Source organism: Podarcis melisellensis (genome assembly GCF_964234715.1).
Source record: "Podarcis melisellensis genome assembly, chromosome: 4".
NCBI classification, from domain to species: Eukaryota; Metazoa; Chordata; class Lepidosauria; order Squamata; family Lacertidae; genus Podarcis; species Podarcis melisellensis.
This window is the reverse complement of record NC_138531.1, coordinates 33,661,040-33,681,198: the sequence shown is the minus strand read 5'-3', so window position 1 is coordinate 33,681,198 and position 20,159 is coordinate 33,661,040. Positions and strand designations below refer to the sequence as shown.

General features: G+C 40.5%; 1 protein-coding gene across 4 annotated transcripts in view; it reads right to left on the bottom strand.

Annotated features, from left to right (window-relative positions):
* Positions 1-975: 975 nt before the first annotated feature.
* JADE3 (jade family PHD finger 3) overlaps positions 976-20,159 on the bottom strand; it is a 40,865-nt gene continuing 21,681 nt past the window's right edge. For all 4 annotated transcript variants that reach the window (XM_081907565.1, XM_081907563.1, XM_081907566.1 and 1 more), the window contains exons 3-11: positions 17,017-17,099; positions 14,509-14,666; positions 12,049-12,239; positions 10,436-10,647; positions 9,039-9,206; positions 8,726-8,842; positions 6,228-6,701; positions 4,590-4,707; positions 976-3,539 (exon numbers count right to left, since the gene is read on the bottom strand). In XM_081907565.1, coding sequence (XP_081763691.1) covers positions 2,644-3,539; positions 4,590-4,707; positions 6,228-6,701; positions 8,726-8,842; positions 9,039-9,206; positions 10,436-10,647; positions 12,049-12,239; positions 14,509-14,666; positions 17,017-17,099 — 2,417 coding nt within the window. In that variant the 3' untranslated portion in view covers positions 976-2,643. The remainder of the gene's footprint in view (positions 3,540-4,589; positions 4,708-6,227; positions 6,702-8,725; positions 8,843-9,038; positions 9,207-10,435; positions 10,648-12,048; positions 12,240-14,508; positions 14,667-17,016; positions 17,100-20,159) is intronic.

The window sequence follows — 20,159 nt, the reverse complement described above, 5'->3', positions numbered from 1 at the left end:
ATAAACACGTGCACATTATCCAAAATAAAGTCCTTTGTGCCTCAGAGCTGTTGCTTTACACATGTTCTAATTTAATTAATTTATCAACCTATTACCTTAACACATATTATTAATCTATTAAAATTACTTAAATCATGTTGAAGCCCTACGAATACCAAATTCATACACTGGAATGTATGCATGTGGTCTGTCCCGTGTGAAGACTGTGTGAGAACATTGCGTGTTCCTAAGGAAATCTACAGATCTGTAGATCATCTCCTGTGCTTTTCAATGCAAGAACTTTAGAGGGGTAAGTATAGTAATCAAGGAACTCTTATCAAGGACGAAAATATTACAGCCTTCAAAAGATCACAACAAAGAAGGTATAGTTAGCAGTTTCATAATTTAATGAAAAAAGTATTGTAAAAAGGGGATGTCTAAAAAAGACATCCATTTGTGAAAAATCATATATATATATATATATATATATATATATATATATATATATGGGAAACAAATTAGGTTAAGAGGTAATACTTCAAAGTTAGCCACTGAACACATTGTAAAAACTAGCAAATATATTTTGGAGACAGATACTTGAAAGCTATATAGCCAAAGGCTCCTCCTCCACGTATCTATTAAAATCATGTAAAATTAAACAAAAACAAAATTACTATCGCCTGAACTGATATATTTTAGTCATCACCTTTAAATTAGCAAAACTGAGGAGTCTTGCTGAAGCACCATTTCCTACCCTTTATATTGTTCTCATGCCACTAGTCATGAAACACGATTGTTGTCGTCGTCCCCTTCAGATCAATGAAGTAATTGTTCCCATTTTCAACTCTTATTTACTTCATGACCAGGAAACAATGTTAACAATAAATATGAAAAACTAGAACCAATGTATAGAGAAGTGAACATTTTCAGCACCGTTCTGAATGGCTGACAACATAAAGGCCAACCATTTTTTCAACAAAACACTAACTTTTAAAAAAAAAATGGTACTATATATTTACATGAAAGAAAATGCCTTAAAAATAGATCTATGGAAAAAAAGACAAATTACACAAACATACCATAGAAATGAGTAAACAAAGCAAACTTTTAAGAATGCCTAAAGCAAAGCATGTGAAACTGTCAAATTTCTTTTATTTCCTTCAGGAATATCTCATTGTGAATCCCTTCTTCACAACTAAAAGTAGATTTACCCCAGTTCCTTTTACTTCACATTATGGAATTTTATTAATTAAAGCAAACTGTAACAATTTCATTAGTCAAATTATTATTGGCTGCTGAAGCCCATTTATTCCTAATTAAAGATCAATGGTACGCCATAATATAGAGTAATTTCTTTGACACCATTGTCACATATTACGAAGCGTTTTTGTAAAAAAAAAAAAAAAAGTAAATCTAATTAGACAATAAAGTGGCCTAAGCAATTCCAAAGCTTTTTTGGCAATCAAAAATATTTTCATTTGCTGTGTCTGACTATATTTAAACTTGGAAACCAAAACAATGTATTCACCAATTTTGGCTCAGAAATTGGACAAAGTATTTGACAGCTGAGCGGCGGCGGCAGGGAGTGTGTGTTTGTGTTGGGATGGGAGGAATGGCTGTAATATTGTGGGATCGAGGTTTTAAAAAGCCTTCTGAGTAGACAAAGTAGAATCTGGCATCACCGGTGATTGCCTGAATAGGTTTAGAGATTACATACTTCTAGTATTAAACACTATCCACATATCAGCCATTTGTATCGGCTGGCTGGATAAAATATTTTGCAAGTGCAACCCACAACAAACTACTATGTACACGAGGATTAAAAAATAAAATAAAAAAATACTAGAAGTTAAAAGAGTATTTACACAGTAAAAGCAAGCTGCAATAGCAAAGGAAAACACAATTTTTATCAAGGGCACACTATGAGGAGAAAGGGGGGAAATCTAGAGATCAGTGTGTTTGGCAGCATTGACTGTGGAGTCTGTAAACCTTACTCAGCAGGCTATGAGAAACCCTCGTTTCTGGATCCTATGCGTGTTTACTTGGAACCAAGTCCCACAGAGTTAGAATGAACCTTGTATCCGAGCCTTCAGAATCATACCACCTGTTCTGAAATTGGCTGAGAACATGATTTCTGTCTAGTAGTCATATGTCCCAATCCAGACCAAAACAAACAAACAAAAACAATTAAGCAAGCACCATTATTTCAAAATACAGTTTTGCCTTTTAAATTCCTTCCAAAAAAAAAAAGGGGGGGGTTAAGAGATTGCTTAAGTGTTCTCATGAAGAGATATTATACTGAAGTTGCAGCAAGAATCGCCTGTTCCATCTTCTTGCAGATTGTCACAGAAGGATGGGCTTTTTGGAATACCTGCCCACTGGTACAAAGCCGAACACAATACATTTCCGTAGACCGGGGAAGTGGATATATAAAACTATTTCTGCAAGTGATATTTAAAGTAACCTTTACTTATATAGCACTTATAGGAAAAAACCCCAATTAACAATCTTTTCAAAAAAGGGTAAACCAATTCACCACTTAAAAAAAGCAAGTTCGTCATTTGCTCACAGATCCTACACTGTAACCTGCAGATTTCCTAAGGTTTGCATCAATAATCTTGGACATACGAAGGCTGAGCTATTCCCATTATCCGGGGTTTCTAATCACCTTTGTACTGAACTGTGAGAAATCAAATTTCTTTTACTTCTACTATGACAATCTCTATTAAAGTCTTTACTTGGGACCTCTCTCTCAGAGCTGCTTTTTCTCAGTCTTATCTGTCCTTTATTCTCATCGCTTTCAGCTTCAGAGTCACTGAGTTCCAAATCGGGACAATACCCATCATTGTCCTGGTAGGGGGCACTCCCCATCTGATATTCAAGAGTTTGCTTGCCCCACGAACGCTCTCTCATCGACAGCCTTCTTGAGGGCTTTTCACAGCATCTGAGATCTTCCGTGGTCCTCACCAAACTGTTGGTCGCTTCTTTGAAGGACCTGCTAAAGTGTTCTATGGTGGATTTCCTGAAGCTGCTCTGGCTAGCCAAGTGGGCAGAGAGAGCAGATTGCTGCTCGTATGTCGTTTGGCTAGAGCTGTCTCGCTGAGTGACGTCCCCAACTCTGCCCATTAAGCCATTAGACTTTGCTAGATTAGAGTGCTGCTGAATTTTCCCGTTCCCAATGGAGGACTGTCCATGCAATGCAGCTTGAAGTGCTAAGGGTTTGCCAGACGACTGTCCGCGATGGAAGTCCGATGTATGTGCAGGTCCAGAATTCTTTGCTGCTTCATTCCTAGACTTCACCATCCCTCCCAGTAAGCCATTGCTCCTGTTCTCATGCTGAAACCTCGAGTAGGCTTTCATATTTGAAACAAAAGTCTCTTTGGATACTGGAATACCCTTTTTGCTGTAAACCACGACATTGTTGTCAGGAGAAAGTGGTTTACCAGATTTCAATTTATTTTTGCAATCACCTAATGTTGATTTTGGCATCTTAAGCTTCAAGGTGATTCTAGGAGGTGGATAAAACAGAGTGTTTTCCAGTGCACTTGTCAGAGAATGGCCTATAGAGAAAAATAAAAGGGTATGTGAGAAGGTATCTATTTAAGAGGCAGATTCCATCATGCAAATGTATGCAGCACATCTTCACAGAACTTAATAGAATCACAGAGTTGGAAGGGACCCTGTGGATCACCTAGTCCAACCTCTTGCAATTCAGGAATATACACCTATTCTAGAACTATTTAAATGTAGCAACCTATACGTTTATAATATCATTTGCAATTAAGGAAAGTTCCTTTTTCCATGTTTCCTTGATAATAGATTCAAGAAAGCGTTAAAAAATTATATGCTACTAGATATTTATTGAATGCCTGGTCACATACTAAGGCTCTATCTAGCCTTCCCAGAACAGAGGAGCATGGGATTTTAAGAACATAGTAGAAGGAAAACACTACTAAGTTTGTAGTATTTGCATATTCTAGTGTATTCTTCTTACTCATGTCTAGAACACAACTTACAAATTTACTGCAATGTAAACAAATGCATTAATAAAAAGTTATACCATATAGATAGCCCATAAGATATATTTCTGGAATAGCTGAAAGGGGATTTTACAATTAACAATCCAAGAAAAACATGTTTTAAAAGGCTCTGGAAGCTAGCAACACATAGCAAAAATCTACAGTAGCCATGGTCATATTGGGACAATCACATCTCATCTTATTAAGCCAAGTTACACACAAGTGCTTTGCTTGCACATACAGAGACCCTTTGTGCCACACTGCAATCAGACCAAGAAGTCTGCAATTACCCATACCATGTTTTCTTGCTATGCCCTAATCAGGAAACTATGGTTATCAACTTCCGAATATGCCAGGATATTAAACCATAGTCCAAGCTGGTTTAATACTCCCATTTGTTCTCAGTAGGGTAGTTATAGTTTCCTGGTTTGGATAAAACAGGAAACTAAGGTCAATTACTTCCTGACTTAATCACTGCTTACACAAATAAGGAAAGAGGGATTGCATGTGTAAGTAAAAAGGTTCATGCATATATTTGTTTAAAAAGCTCAGATATGATCATCTGAACCAGGCTTATTTTGCATTCCTTACCTGCAGCAATTTCCTGATTGATAAGCTGGACTTGCAAATTGAAAACCTGCTCATGTGCTTTGCTGTGAGAAAGTTTTAACTTCTCTCTTCTGCTTACCATGTAGCAAAGATTTCTTACCTACAGCGAAAAAACAAAAAACAAAAGAACCACTTTAGCTAATGGGGCCTCTGCTGCCGCCGTGCCGCCGGAGCACGATTTCTGTTCTCACCCTGAAGCACTATTTCTGGGTTAGCGGAGTCTGTAACCTGAAGCGTATGTAACCCGAGGTACCACTGTACTTAAATAATCTGCATGTTTTATTATTCATATTGCAGTGTTAACGCTTGACCTCTTTTTCTCCGTTTTGCCTTCGATATACTCAACGCTAACTCTAGTCCCTTCTGAACCATCCACCCACAAAACATTCTCGAGTGCTTTTTAAAATTCACAACGAAAAGGTTATCAGGTGGCTATTGACTTCTTGGTCTGAGCTAGTCTCCCTGTTTAGCAGGTAGAAGGTTCCTAAAGCCACAGCTGTATAATTAGGATGATGCCTGCGGAGGATCCTTAATAGGCTCTACTGTAGCCTCCTTACTAGAGTCAATATCAAGCATGCAAATGAGCCAATGGGCAAAGCACCGGCAGAATCAGCCTCCTCCGACTGTAATTGAGTGTTGTAATGAAGGAGAAACCTCATCTTGACACTTGAGGAAAGCAACCTGGTGACTGCTACAGAAGAACAGCCATGCACAGCATCAGCTGACATATGGGCCATACAGCAGAGTAGCATGGCACACCACAAGTCGTAGGATGAACCCAGAATCTGGCTGATCCTACTTCTACTTTGCTTCTTGCCATTCCTGTTTCTTCTCTCCACCAGCCTCCATTATGTACTTACTTACTTACTTGCTTACTTGATTTCTTACCCACTGTTCCTCATAGGACCCCAGGGAGGATTACAACAATACAATATACAAGTATTAAACAAATAGATAAAAACAGATGTGGCAAAAAAAACAAGTAAAGCCGTTCCAGACAGAACAGAACATTATCGATTTAGCAGAAGAGATGGGTTGCCTGAACTGCCAAGGTCAGGACAAAGAGGTGCATCTTCAGCGGACAGCAAAAATACTGTATAATGAAGAGCTGCCACAGGAAAGGAAAAAAGCCCTTTCCTGGGCCACCATTCCCTGCACTTCTGAAGGCGGAAGTACTACCAAGACAGTGCCCTTTGCCAAATTTTAACACCCAAGGTGGTCTTTCAGCTGTTCAGGGTGCAAGTCACTTAGAGCTTTAAACACGAATGCGAGCACCGTGATGTGGACCTTGGGGGGTGGGGAATGGCAACCACAGCAGCTGTTTTTTAAACTGAGGTTGTAAGAGCTCTAAAATGGAACATCAGCCAGTAATCTGGCTGCTGCATTTTGGACCAGTTGCAGTTTCCAAATAGCCTTCAAGGGTAGGGGCACATAGAGTGCATTGCAATAGTCGAATCTGGAGGCTGTCAGATTGTGGCGTACAGTGATGAACTTGCTGGAGACAGAATAAGAAGAAATAAGCACTAAAGTGTTGGATTGATCTGCCCCTTCCCGATTCCTGCTGCAGTGAACTACTTTATAAGGGTATTTTTCGTCACTTTCCCCCCATCTCCTCCTTACCCTCTCCAGATCCTGCCTCAAATGCATGAACATCCTCATTCGAGTATGAATGCTATCTTCTTTTGGCTGAACCAAGCCGTTTTCTTCATCCTCCCTGGGAGGAAATAATGGTTTATTAAAGTTACTTTTCCGTTTTAGTTTCCAGTAATTATAGATCAAGTCCACAGTGAGTTTAGGGAGGCCGAGTTCTGCTGCGACGTCATCAATCCTCACTAGGGAGTAGAACTCCTCCTCCAGCTCCCGAAGTTTCTGAGCACGCAAACTGGTTTTCTCGCTCTCGGTCTGCTTCTGGTCTGCTGTGCTCTTGGGATTAACGTCTGCGTCGGGCATCAAGCTCTGCTTGGTTTTGCTATGTTTTAGACAGTACGACTTGAACTTGACTTCATCGCCATCGTCCAGGATTGTTTTCATCTCCAGGCTATGCTCAAAGGCACACGTGACATGAAAGGCAGTAATGCAGCTCTTCACAGAGCACTGTTGAGTGAAGGAAACCGCCACCAGTTAAAACAAGCATCAGAGGAGGAAAAACAGCCAATGAAAGCTTAGAAAGTATCACAGGCCTTTTATTATTACACGTATGCACAGAGTTTCACAGGCGGTATTCAGCGGACACAGCTTTACTTTAAAGGTTGTTTATTCACGAGTTAGAAGTCTAAATGGTAACCTTCAGACACAACAAGAAAAACAAGCAAATTCTGTTCCACTAAAGATTTTTAAGAAATACAGGTTATAAAATGTAAAATATTGATGTTTAAGTACTTTTATCTTAAGAGTTACAAGCTATGCATATACACTTTCAGAAGAGGCAACACACACCGTTAATGAAAAACAGCCTGTTCAATCATTTGTTTCTTCTGTATAAGCTCCAGCATTCCAACGCCATGGGCAATGCTTGGTTCACGGCAAAGCCTTAGCAGCAATTTGGCATAATGGCTGTGTTTTGAAATCACATTAAGCCATAGGTAATGTTTAACTATGGCTTTACATGACTGAGCAGTATGCTTGCGCAAGCTAATCAAGTCCCACTTTGCTCTTTCCCCATTCCTGGCTGCACCATGGCAGGAGCAAAAAACCACATGCCTTGGCTTCATATCTGGGCTCGTGGTTTGTTTCCCCAAAACAAACCATGAGCAGTAAACAAATAACAAAGTTTGGTTATCACTTGATAAGTAAAGTTGCTTGCGGTTTGTGGCCAGTTGTGAGGGAAAGTGGGCTGGAAACTTTGAGCAGTGTGCACTGCTCGTCCACATTAAACCACATATTAAACCTAACTATGGTTTAACATGATGTGCAAAGCAAGATAACTTGACTTCTGCAAAAACTGTTTAACTAAAGTTCAGCCACCACACTAGCTAAGTAAGTAGCACGGTAAGATAGAGGATCCACAGCTTCATGACAGATTTACAATTTAAGTAATAATGCAAGCTTGCATTATTACGGTGGTACCTTGGGTTAAGAACTTAATTTGTTCTGGAGGTCTGTTCTTAACCTGAAACTGTTCTTAACCTGAGGTACCATATTAGCTAATGGGCCTCCCACTGCCGCCACACGATTTCTGTTCTCATCCTGAAGCAAAGTTCTTAACCCAAGGTACTATTTCTGGGTTAGCAGAGTCTGTAACCTGAAGCGTCTGTAACCCGAGGTACCACTTAAATTATGTATCTGCCATAAAGCTGTGAATCCTGTATCCTGCTACTTAGCTAGTGTAATGTCTAAGCTTTAGTTAAACGGTTCTGGCATAAGCAAAGGGCCCTAAGTGCATCAGGGATCCTGTGCATTCCCTTGCTTTTTAATTTAATGTAATTTTAATTGACTGTTGTTCCCCGTAAGGTTTTGGTGGGCCCCAAAAGGTTTACAAAAGTCTCTTTATTTTTTTTAACAAATATCCCCACCAACTACTCTCATTGGCCCCCTATCTACAATTCTGTGATGCCAAAAGGTTGTGGGGTTTTTTGTTTTTTTTTATATTCTTCCAATACCCTGAAAATGTTTCCTAAAATATAAAGGTAAAGAGACCCCCTGACCATTAGGTCCAGTCGCGAAGGACTCTGGGGTTGTAGTGCTCATCTCGCTTTACTGGCTGAGGGAGCCAGCGTACATGTGGCCAGCATGACTAAGCCGCTTCTGGCAAAACCAGAGCAACACACGGAAATGCCGTTTACGTTCCTGCCGGAGCGATACCTATTTATCTACTTGCATTTTGACGTGCTTTCGAACTGCTAGGTTGGCAGGAGCTGGGACTGAGCAACGGGAGCTCACCCTGTCGCGGGGATTCGAACCGCCGACCTTCTGATCGGCAAGCCCGAGGCTCTGTAGTTTAAACCACAGTGCCACCCACATCCTTAAAATATAAACCCTGCTAAAGGCTATTCTGCTGCGTCTGTCTTCCACCCAGCACAGGAGAAAGTTGTTCCTTAGCACTCTGAACCTGTTGAGTTTGCTAGCATGCAATTTCTGCTCTGCAGCCTCTAAGATCACAATACAGAATTAACACATACCTGGATACAAGCACCAGTTTTCAATTTGCATAAGCTGCAAACTAAAGCCCATCTACTTGGTGGAATATGGGACACTTTGGTAATTGGTTCCATTCTTTCTGGACAAGCAATGCTTACCTAATAATAATAATAAAATGTATGGATTACTATGACTGACATGACCAGGAAAGAGCTATCAAGCTATTATATTTCAGCATATTGTAAAAAGGCAAATATAACAGCTACAGCAGCTAGGTGACCGGGGGAAGATTGCAGTCTGAATACTTCCATGTTAGTCTACATAAAGATGGGCTAAAACACTTCTTATACATACCTCTGGAATCCAAAGAGCACAGCTCACATGCGCCCACTTGGTGCCTGTCCTTGTAGCTTTCATGGCCCCACCTCTCTTTGGACACAAGAGACACTGAGGGTGTATACCTAGAACACAAGTACGACACAGCCAGCTTCCTTCAGGAACCTTTAGGATGCCATAGCATGCCTGAGGATAAAAACAAACTGCTGCTTTATACGACTCCATAAGTGAAATGAGACTTATAGCAGTACCAACAGAGTATATTTTTTTTTAAAAAAAATGCTATACGCTAAAACCATTTTGGGGGAATTCAACTATTTGCCAGATGTCTGAAACACGAAACAGGAAAGGAGCTATTTCCTAACAAGTAAAGAGTTACACACATTATTAATAGTACTGCACAGAGAATTTCTACAAAAAGACACAGAAGCCAAAGGCCCGATCTCAGAAAGGTTGGCCAACGGTAGCTGCGCCTCCCTAACCCCAAAACCTTGCTATTTATTGTTGTGTATCTCTCTCACACACAGAAAATCTAGAAAAGTAGCTCTCTGTGGCATCTAGTACTAGCATACACTTACCGAGAAAGGTTTCTGTATAGCCTAAGGAAGACTCCAGAAGGATTAGCCTATCACAGTTATTTCTGGAACATTTCAGATTAATCCAGAAGAGTGCATTCTTGCATAGGCATAAATTCTAGGCACAAATTTAAAAGATCAGCTTTCCCTCATTATCTCACTGTGCACTCACTGCACCATGCTCTACTCTTGTCATTAACAAGAATCATTTTATGAAGATTAAAAATTCACCCTTCACTTCTCCATTTTTTCTCTGTTGTAGGAAATTTAATTAGCTGACATCCCTAAATGCGGTTTCAGAAAAGGAAGAAGTGCGCAGCAGACAAATGTTCCAACACCACAATGGTTCAAAACCTTTCCCATGATATTTAGGGGATTTACATGACCTCTGAATACATTACTTGATCAAAAGCAATCCATGTCTCTTTTAAGCAGTTGCGTGTTAAATTTTACAGAGCCGTCGGAAAACAAAAATTCTAGACCCACTTTTTCAGAGGCCGCCAGATTTCTTGCACCTTTTCAATGGCTTTTCAGATAGGTTGTGTTGGAGCAAGCTATCTAGAAAGATTCTACAGTGGTACCTTGGTTCTCCATTAGACTTCTGAAACGTTAAAAAACCAAAGCGCGGCTTGCGATTGGTGCAGCCACCCTGGAAACAATAGCTGACAGCCACATCAGACATTCGGCTTCCGAAAAAGGTTTGCAAACCAAAGCATTTATTTCCAGGTTTGCAGCATTCGGGTTCCGATTTGTTCGTCAACTAAGCTGTTCGAGAACCAAGGTTCCATTGTAATCCCATTCCCAAAAGAAAGCATTTTCAAAACCTCTGCTAGCACTAACCTGATGCACACAGATGTTGCATTTGTCACAAAACACCATATCATTCCCATCTTCACTGTCAGGGGACCGGCACACATCACAGATGACATCTTCATCATATTCAATACCCAGCCCCTCCTCTGTCTCAATGGCATGGTTCATGTTCTCGTGACAGTGACGTTCCAGGACTTCCACCATTTTCTCCATTGTGTTCTCATCAAGCTGCCCACAACCTGCAGGAGAATTAAAGCAAAATAATAATCTGCTTAATACTAGATAAAGGAACAAAAAGCACCCTCATTTCCTAAAGCATTGCACTGACAATAGGTTGTCTCCCTCCCTCATTTGTGTGAGACTTACTTAAATTCAATCCAAGTTTTAAAACATTGCATTAATCTGATATATAATACACTATCTTAAACAAATGCAGATACATGAAAAGTGAAACCACCAATTGTAGGTGGATTTATTTAAAACACTGTTATCCTGCCTTTTTGGCTTCCTATATTACTATATAAAAATATTAAAATACTTAGATTGAAAGTCCTATTCCCTAGGATTCAGACAACCTACATATATTCAAAGTAGCAGCTAGGATGTCAGGAATAATGCACAAAATTGATTTTTACCTATGACATCATAGCATAGCATTGTTCATGCTAAACCATCATTAACACTAAGGTGTCTGGCAGAATTTTTTGTTGCTCTTCCAACTTCAGCTCCACTAGCTTTTGGGCAGCGACAGCTCCATAGCCATAGCTAAGGAAGTGGTCCAGGTTTGCATACAATGCAAAGCTATGCTTGACGTTAAGCAAGGTTTATAACCCAGCTACAAACCTTGGTTAATCAGAAACTTTTACCATTGCCAATAAAGTGGACTGAGTTCACACATAAAGCTAATCCACGGTTTCATAATGTGCTTTATGTTTGAACCAAACCATTGTTATAGGAAATTGCCTCTTAACATGACAAATAGCCTGTTCAACTTCATTGAAATCTCATTATATGCCCCATTACCTTTCCCCATTCAGATTAGAAACATGTTGCTTATGAATACTACATTGAAAAGAATCTGCCACATTAAGTTAATTATTTCCCCCCTAATTTTTAAGTCTCATAAACAAGCTATCAAGATAGTGTCTTCTCTGATTTACTAGAGTGGCATAATCCTGCCTCTCTCATGGAGCCACAAAGTACAAGTCTGCAAAGCTGCCAGTTTCTCAGGTCATTACGATCTGAGTATTAGCAAATACAATTAAGATCTGAGTATTAGCAAATACAATTAAGTAGGAATACTGACTTCCATTATTACCTGATTGGTATTTTTCCATACACATTGTTTTTATTACTCCTAGAGTCCTGGCATAAAATGCACATTCTTCCATGAACCAAGATGGATTTCCAAAGAATTAAAAACATGGAAGTTCCTCAAAATATCTAGATGCAGTTAAATGTCTCTGAACCATGGCTGCAGAAGACTCATTGAATACCAACTAAAGTTATCTTTCTAAACAAGCCATTTTTTTAAAAAAAAGAAGCAGCAGCAAAACAGCCTTAAATCAGTGCAGTTGACTAAAGATTCAGTTTTTAAAATTCATTGTAGCTTTAGTAATTGGACTTTTCATCACTCTCACCCATTTCAGCAAGCTCCTCATTTACTTCCTGAAGCCAGAAGATGTCCATATCATCCAAGTCGTAACGACACATCGATTCTGCCAGTTCCAGAATGTTGATATAGCCAGGTTCAGTGGGCTCTTGACTTGAACAGCGAATGTATTTTCTAGGCCGTGTATATAGTACTTGCTTTACTTTTTCCGCTACGACTCTAAAATGATATAGTAATTAAAGTGAGCTGTGAGTCATTTGGTGAAAGGGCACTTCTGCAAATTGGGAAGCCAGGTATTTGACGCCCCTAATTGAGTACAATAAACTGGGTTACAATGGAATGCATGGGTCAAGCAAAAGTGACAATGTGCATTGGTGCATCGGGTAAGAACATTTTCCAGGCTGAGGGTCACAATGGCCAGTGGAGGGGGCCCATGTCAAAGTAGGCATGGCCAAAATGAAATAGTGGGAAAAGGCAGAACTTACCCCTCCAACCCTTACTTCTTATTTATTTCCCTTAATTTCTTTCGTACTAACTTCCACACCCCCATTCCTTATTAATTCCCACCCCAATCTCTCCCAATACATAGGACATTTTGCCCAAGCTAGTCGAATCTTTCCATGCTACTTCTCTCTTTTACAAACACACAGCACAACCTCTTTCTGTGTCTCTCTCTCTCACACACAGCATCTGCATGGTTGCATTTAGAGGAAGAGATTTGTATCCCAAAACATACTCCAGACCTGACACTGACCAGAGGAGAGATTTAAACATCTGCTCAGGGCTGGGATCAGGATACAGATGGGGCTGTAAAATTTCTGCCACACCGCCCCCCTACCTGATTGACTTTGCAAACAGGGATGGATGATCTGTCTCCCATTTTTTTGTTCATTAAGAAACAATAATAATGCACACCCCTTTCCCCAATAATTAATTTCTTTGCCTTCTGTGGCTACTAATCAAATTATGCGCCGGAATTGTATGAATTCACACACACCCCCATCCACAATAATCCATTAATGTTTCTCCCACCAGCAGCTTTTTCTACAGTTTTCCTTGTGCCTCCCATCCATTTCTTCGTTTACACCTCCACCCACTCTCTCCCTCCAATCCCGGAGTCCATTCTAAACAGCAAGCACCAAGTGAGCTCAGACAGACCATTCCAATGCCTTGGGCTGTTCTTCAGCCAATCATTTCATTAATTTTTTTTTTGTCAGCTGACAACAGCAGCAGCAGAAAATCAAACAAATTTTTAGGGACTGCTGCCCAGAAAAGCACAATTAAGAAAGGGGTACCCAGACACAAAAAGTGAGTAAACAGATAAATAAATAAATCATTTTCATGGGGTCCTTGGGGCCATGACCTGTGTGTTAGCCACCCTTACTTTTGACTAAGGAATTCATTAGGACAATGCCATGCTGCTCACAGAGTACTGCTACACACTGCAAGTAAAAGGTAAAGGACCCCTGGACCGTTAAGTCCAATCAAAGGGAACTATGGGGTTGTAGCGCTCATCTCGCTTTCAGGCCAAGGGAGCTGGCGTTTGACCACAGACAGCTTTCCGGGTCATGTGGCCAGCATGACCAAACTGCTTCTGGCGCAATGGAACACCGTTACCGAAGCTAGAGTGCATGGAAATGCCGTTTACCTTCCCATTTATCTTCCATATTTATCTACTTGCACTGGTGTGCTTTCGAACTGCTAGGTTGGCAGGAGCTGGGACAGAGCAACAGTTCACCCCATCGCATGGATTCGAACCGCCGACCTTCTGATCAGCATGCCCAAGAGGTTCAGTGGTTTAGACCACAGCGCCACCCGCATCCCTATAAACTACAGGAGCACATGCCAAAAGCCCATTCTGAACTATCAGCAACCTTTTTCTTACACTCAAATATAGGGATCATTAAAGCAAAAACAAAAAATAAACACACAAAAGTAAATTCTTTATTGAACAACCACACAGATAATTTTCCACATTGCCTGATGTTCCCTCTTGAGTTGTGACCATATCATACCTCAGAGGAAGTAAAGAAAGCCCAAATTACAATGGGACAAAGGTATTTAGGCATGAGCAACTACCAAGCAAATGTATCTGGTGATCTTTATATACCTAAGACTAGCTCAGGTTAATACACCCTCAGCCAGTCTACCACCACACCCAACTTTGTGTACTCCACAAAACTGTCTCGTATATTTGGAAAACTGCAGTGTACATCATCCACCACAACCGCTGGAACAATACTGAGTTATGCTGAAATAATGAAGTATACTACCTCTTTGACTATGTGGTCAGAATACATTTGTCTGTTGTGGACCTTAATACTTCTTTAAAAATTGCAGCCTCACCTGATCAAAAATCTACTCTGTGCAACAAAAGTAGTAAACGATTAATTATTGTTTACATGACATGAATGCTGCCCAGTATATTCATATGGCTACCCCAAAATTAAATGTAGTTCAATCCCAACAACTATTTATTAAAAATTACCTGAGAGAAGGTTGTGGAATCGTGTCTGGGCTGGCTGGGACTTGCACACCCTTTTCCCATTCTTGTTTCCATGTGTCCGCAAAGAGGTAATATTCATCTGGGTTAATATGATGAGAATCTGGGAGTTTCATGGCACTAATGAGATCCTTTCGAAACACCTGCAGGTGAAGGCAAAGACAGCATTAATACTTGGGAAGAAACAGTCCAATAACTTATTTTTCTTCTTTTTCTTTAACAATACAAATTAATAATGTACAGGAGCCTAATGATTATCCAAGAGGCCATGTTAAACAGTTGTCAGAACCATACGGATCAAACCAACCCCTTTACTGCCAAGCATAAAGGAAGGAACACATAATTCCCGAACTATTTAGAATCATGGGCTGCTGCAGTTGTAATCAAAGCAAGTGGACCACCCTGTTCTGCTTTACCACACAAATCCTAGAAGGTAAAGCGTGAATGGGATCTTCCAGAGTTATGTGGATATGGGATCTCCCCTAATCGTAGATAGTGAAACACCTTCAGAACTGTGGCAACTTCCAGCTCTGGGGAGGTCCAGAATCCAAGTAACTGCAGTTGACCAGGAAAGAGACAAGGAGAAAGTAGAAGACTTGTCCACAACTTGGGAGGTTGGGTGGGAAAGTTCAATCTGTTAAAAGCCTCTAGCATCTACCCTGGATTGCAGGAATGTTGTCTCTTCCAAATCCTGCAACCGTGCAAGTGAAGATTTAATTTCACTTTAGCAGTATGGTAGAATAGTTTGTTTGTTTTGATACTCTCAAGCTCAAAGATTTCAATGGATAAAACTAACTCCGAATATAAAAAAGAAGAGTGGGCCCAAAAGAGCTTGCATTTAACAGAACAGCTTAAAGGCAAATGAGACACCTACCCATCACTGTCATCTGCATTTCATCTGTTTTCAGAAGTAACTGTAATGGCATTAGGCATTCAGCAAGTAATTTTCCATTTCTGAAGGGTGCTAACCCCTGAACTTTCATGCTGAACTTTTTTTTTAAGGGTTACATAAGCTTAAGTTGTCGGCCAAGTTCTCCAAGGAAGTAGCTCAACGTTAAAAGTGATCATTTAGGCAAATAAAACACATTTGGAAGTAGTCCAGTTGGGCTAGTGCAACCACTTTTAGCTGCACAATGTAATTTTCTGGCCTTCTCTTCTCCTGTTCCCGGATCTACTCTGGAGAGCTGGGGAAACCTGGAGCAAATTTAGGGGGTGCACAGGGAGAGGAGAGGGTGGAGAAGTTACACTGTCCAACTAAAAATCACTGCGCTACCGTAACTGTTTAGCTGAATACCGCCCACTGTGCAACCAAGAGCAGGAGCCTGCCACTGGTCCAATCTTGACATAACACAGCCAATCTACCTGTGTCCCTCACCTCCCATGCTCAACACAGGCATAGGGCTAGCCTAGCTGGACAATGGGGCAGGATTAGCAGCACAGCCCTGTTTCTTAATCTACATGCAGTTCCCCCTGTCATGCATAAGATGCCTGAAGGGGGCTTTTGTTTTGCACTCTAAATCTGTATCATCTTTCCTCTGTGTGTGTGTGGGGGGGGGGGTTCACTAGGACCACAGAGCAGAATGAAAAGAGGTTATAGCCCCACTATGCAGGGCAGTTCCAACTCATGCTCTTGTTTGTTATTTCTAAAGTAAAAACGATACACATTTAAAATGTGCAAGCATTTATATACTAGTTTGGCCCTCTGGGTAAGAAGAGACATGCAGTTCCCAAGAAATAGGGCAATCCAAATTTGTCCCATAGATATGAATTAAAGGAAGAAGATATGTAGATATTTGGCCTTCTCCGGCCCATCTTTAGGGTAAATCCAGAACAGGGAGAAAGGATATGTGCAATCTGTATTTTTATACATTACTCAGAGGTTGTGCATTTAATTTTTTTTCAGAATTATGTGTTTGGTCAACTTGTATTTTCATAACTCTTGTTTTCAGTTCATAGTAAGAGAAGCCAAAATTGAAACCATGCCTAAGGTGAATAGGGGAAGAAGTACCTGGGGACAGTCTCATAACATTAGGGACTCAAATACTCCTAAGAAAAGTGGAAGCCTTAATAGCTTGTGCAGAAGTTTGCCATAGCCCTATAGTCATATTCCAGCAATAAGGAAGAAGGAAAGAAAACACAAGAAATTCTCTTCAGCAGCACCTACTACCTCAAGACCTCAATTTCTCTTCAACTGCCCTTAGATTATGACCAATTTTACTACAGACCCTAATCTTTAAGCATAGATGGGCTTTAATCCCATTGAACTCAAATGGAACAAGTTTGTTCATTCTTCCTTCCTTCACCTATAAAAGGGAAACAACATGAATGAAGAAATCGTCGTGTAACAGAACTATCTCCCTGCTACTCTCAAAATCTGTCCCCAAAACCTCAAGAGAAAAATTGAGGTTAGTGTGGGGAGAGGGGAGAAATTCTTGCAATAGTGAAAAAAAATGTAGTTGAATAGCACCCCAAGAATGTGAGAATTACTCTCACCTCAGCAGGTTTCTTTTGTTCATTTGCTGGTGTTTTTGACTTGCTTCTGTACTTGGAACAAAAGGAGAAAGAAGTAGAAGGACCTGTATAAACAGAGGAAAAGATGGAGACAATTTAAATGCTGCTGCAACACCAGGATATTCATAAAAATACATAGAATTGCATTCCGAAATGGTATCTTAGGCAACATAAACTAGAAATTTTGCTTACAATTATGGGTCTGTTTTTCTTAAACAGTTGCTTCAACTTTTCAAGGATAAGTATCCAAAGGGACAAAACAAGTTGCTCCTGACTACCCAAACTGTATAGAAATTTATTCCATGTATGTGACTACAGCGGCAAGAATGTTACTTGCCCAAAAATGGAAAGAAGAAGAAGTCCCAGCGAAAGAATAATGTATACAAAAACTTATGGAATATGCAGAAATGGCAAAACTTACCGGAAAAATAAGAAATCAAGATAACAAACTTTTTATAAAAGAATGGAAATGGTTTATTGAATATTTAAAAAATAAACAGTAAACAGAGAATAATATTGGCAGGATTACTGTAATAACTTGTAGTTTTTAATATACGTTTAAAGCAGATGAATAAATGAGTAAATTAAGTTAATTTGGATATGCAGAAAATATAAAAAACAAATTTAAGGAACCGCAGAAAGAGGGGGAAGGAAGTCGAGTTTTGAAATGCTAAAATGATTGTAAAATTATGGAAATGTATAAAACTGAAAATCATAAATAAAATAATAATAATAAAAATAAATGTTGCCTGTGTTATATGGATGCGGGTGGGCTACTGAGTACTATAAAGAAACACAAAAGCCTCTGAATGACTCATGACAGCAACGAGTTGGCATGATCCACCCCAAGGAGGAGTTATGGAATGTTCTGAATTCTGAGATACCTTCTGAAAATTGATTATAAACAAACCGTAGGATGGTTTCCTCTACTGACAATTAGATGAGCAAATGAATATGGAGGAGAGAACAGTTTTATATCCTAGAAGCAAACAGTGTTGAAATAAAAGCAAGGTAAAAAGGTTAAACAGGAAACAGGGACAGGAGGACAGAATTGGACCATCTTGGCTGCGAGGCCTGCAAGACTCTCTGCTTCCTGCCTGGCTAGCCTCTTTCCACCTGGCCTGGGAGGGAAGAGCCCTGACTGACTGACTCCAGCTACAAAAACTGAGACTGCTGAAGAGGCCAGAGGCCATTCAGTTTGCTGTGTTTTCACATTAACAATACGTAACAATTGTATACACAATGCCACCCTTTATATACTTTCTTCTCAAAGGAGAAGTTGTTTCTAAGAGTTGTTTTGAAACCAGAGATTTAAAAGGTACGTATCCCAATATTTCTGAAATACAATGAAATACAATTGGTTGCTGAACTGAAACACTGCTATAATAGCATCTGAGCAGCAGAAGGAGTAGGATACCTGTAGTTGTTGTCAGAACAGATAATTGCTGCAGACACACAGAAGTTTTAATACCCAGGACACCTTGTTTGGAAGCTACTTTCTGAACTAGACCTAAAGCTCATATGTGGAAAGGAATTGTAAGTAGCACTGAAAAAAGGCCTGTTCTTAAAAAGGTCTAACCTTTTTAAGGCTCTACAGATACAAAATATTTCACTTAGGACTTCCGGAGGCGGCGCAAAACGGCAATGGCGGTCCTCTTTACTCAGTGAAGAGGGGCTCCGCGAAAAAGGGTCGTCCGCTACGGCGAAGCGGAGACCCATTCAGATAAACCGCAGGCAGAGCGAGCCTGTGGCCGTGGGACTCGGCGGGTGCCAGAAGCCCCCCCAGAAGCGAGGAAGGGACCTCGTAAGAGGCTCCGGATCGTGAACGGGGGAGCGGCGCTGTGAGTTCATCGCTCTTTTCGCGGAAGTGAAGCCGCGCTGCTGTTGCTGATGAGCGCCGACCTTTCTTCTTGAAAAACATCGAAATTGGCTGCAATCTACCCGTGAGTAAGGGGTACCAAAGAACTGATTAAGGATTAATTTAAATTTGTCTATTTCGGCTGAAAACGGGAGGCGAGTAACAGGAAGTCCGCCTTCCGGTCCTGCTAATCAGAGCAAAGCAAAAGAACCCGATGCGGGCTGAAGCGCTAAAAAGAGACTTTGAAAGAAGTAAGAAGGGGCATTAATAGACTGTGTGTTTCTAGAAATTGAAAAGAGTGAAGAAGTAAATTTTTTTGGTTCATTGTGTTAGAGAATCCTCCTCCTACTGTGAAGAGATGTGGAATTGAAGGGGATAACCGAGTTATTGGACTGCCAGTGTTGTAAAGGAGTACTGCCAGGCTGCTGAAACTTTTTTCTTAACATAAACTGTTGCATTGATGGATACACTATCGCTTTAATACTGTCATTGAAACCTCTCCGTTACCTTGTGGCACTAATTTGAAACAGAACTTTCTGAAAGCCTCCTTTCTGAACTTGGGGACTTCAGTTGAAATAGGAGCTTTGATGGTGGAAAAGAAACTTTCTTTCCTATGAAAACCCCCCCTAGTGGATTTGCGGAGGCATTGAGGTCTGGGAACTGTATCCTATTGGGATTTTTTGTGGTTTAATTGTTTATACTCTGGGCTTGCCTTTCTCATGGATTGAAAGACTATTTGACCTTGAACAGCAGCTGGGGAATGAGTGGCCCAGCGAAAACAAGAGCAGCTAAAGCTAAGGAAGCTTTAGCTGAGGAAGCTAAAGAAAAGAAAAAAGATAAGAGAGCTGGGCAGCTTGTCCAAACAACCTTGATTCATCATCGTAGATCCTCGGTGCCAACTGTGCTGACGGCGCAGGAGGAAGAAGTTGAAACGCCTGCTACAGAAGAAATGGCAGCTGGAGGAACTGATCCAGTCTTGAAACAAATTTTGGAACAACTGGCACTTCTGAATAAGAAGGTGGACGATCAGTCATCTAAAATTGATAGAGCTACATCTACTATCAGCAAGTTAACAGATCAGGTTTCGCAGCACACTCAGGCTATTGAGAAACTGCAAGGAGCTACGGCGGAGAACTACAAACTAGCTGCGGAAGCCAATCAAAAAGCTGAGCAAGCGTGCAAGAAGGTGGAAGAGATCAAAGGGGAAGTAAGACCTTTGAAAAGACAGGTAGGAGAACAGCAAGCCTACCTGTCAATGGTGGAACTG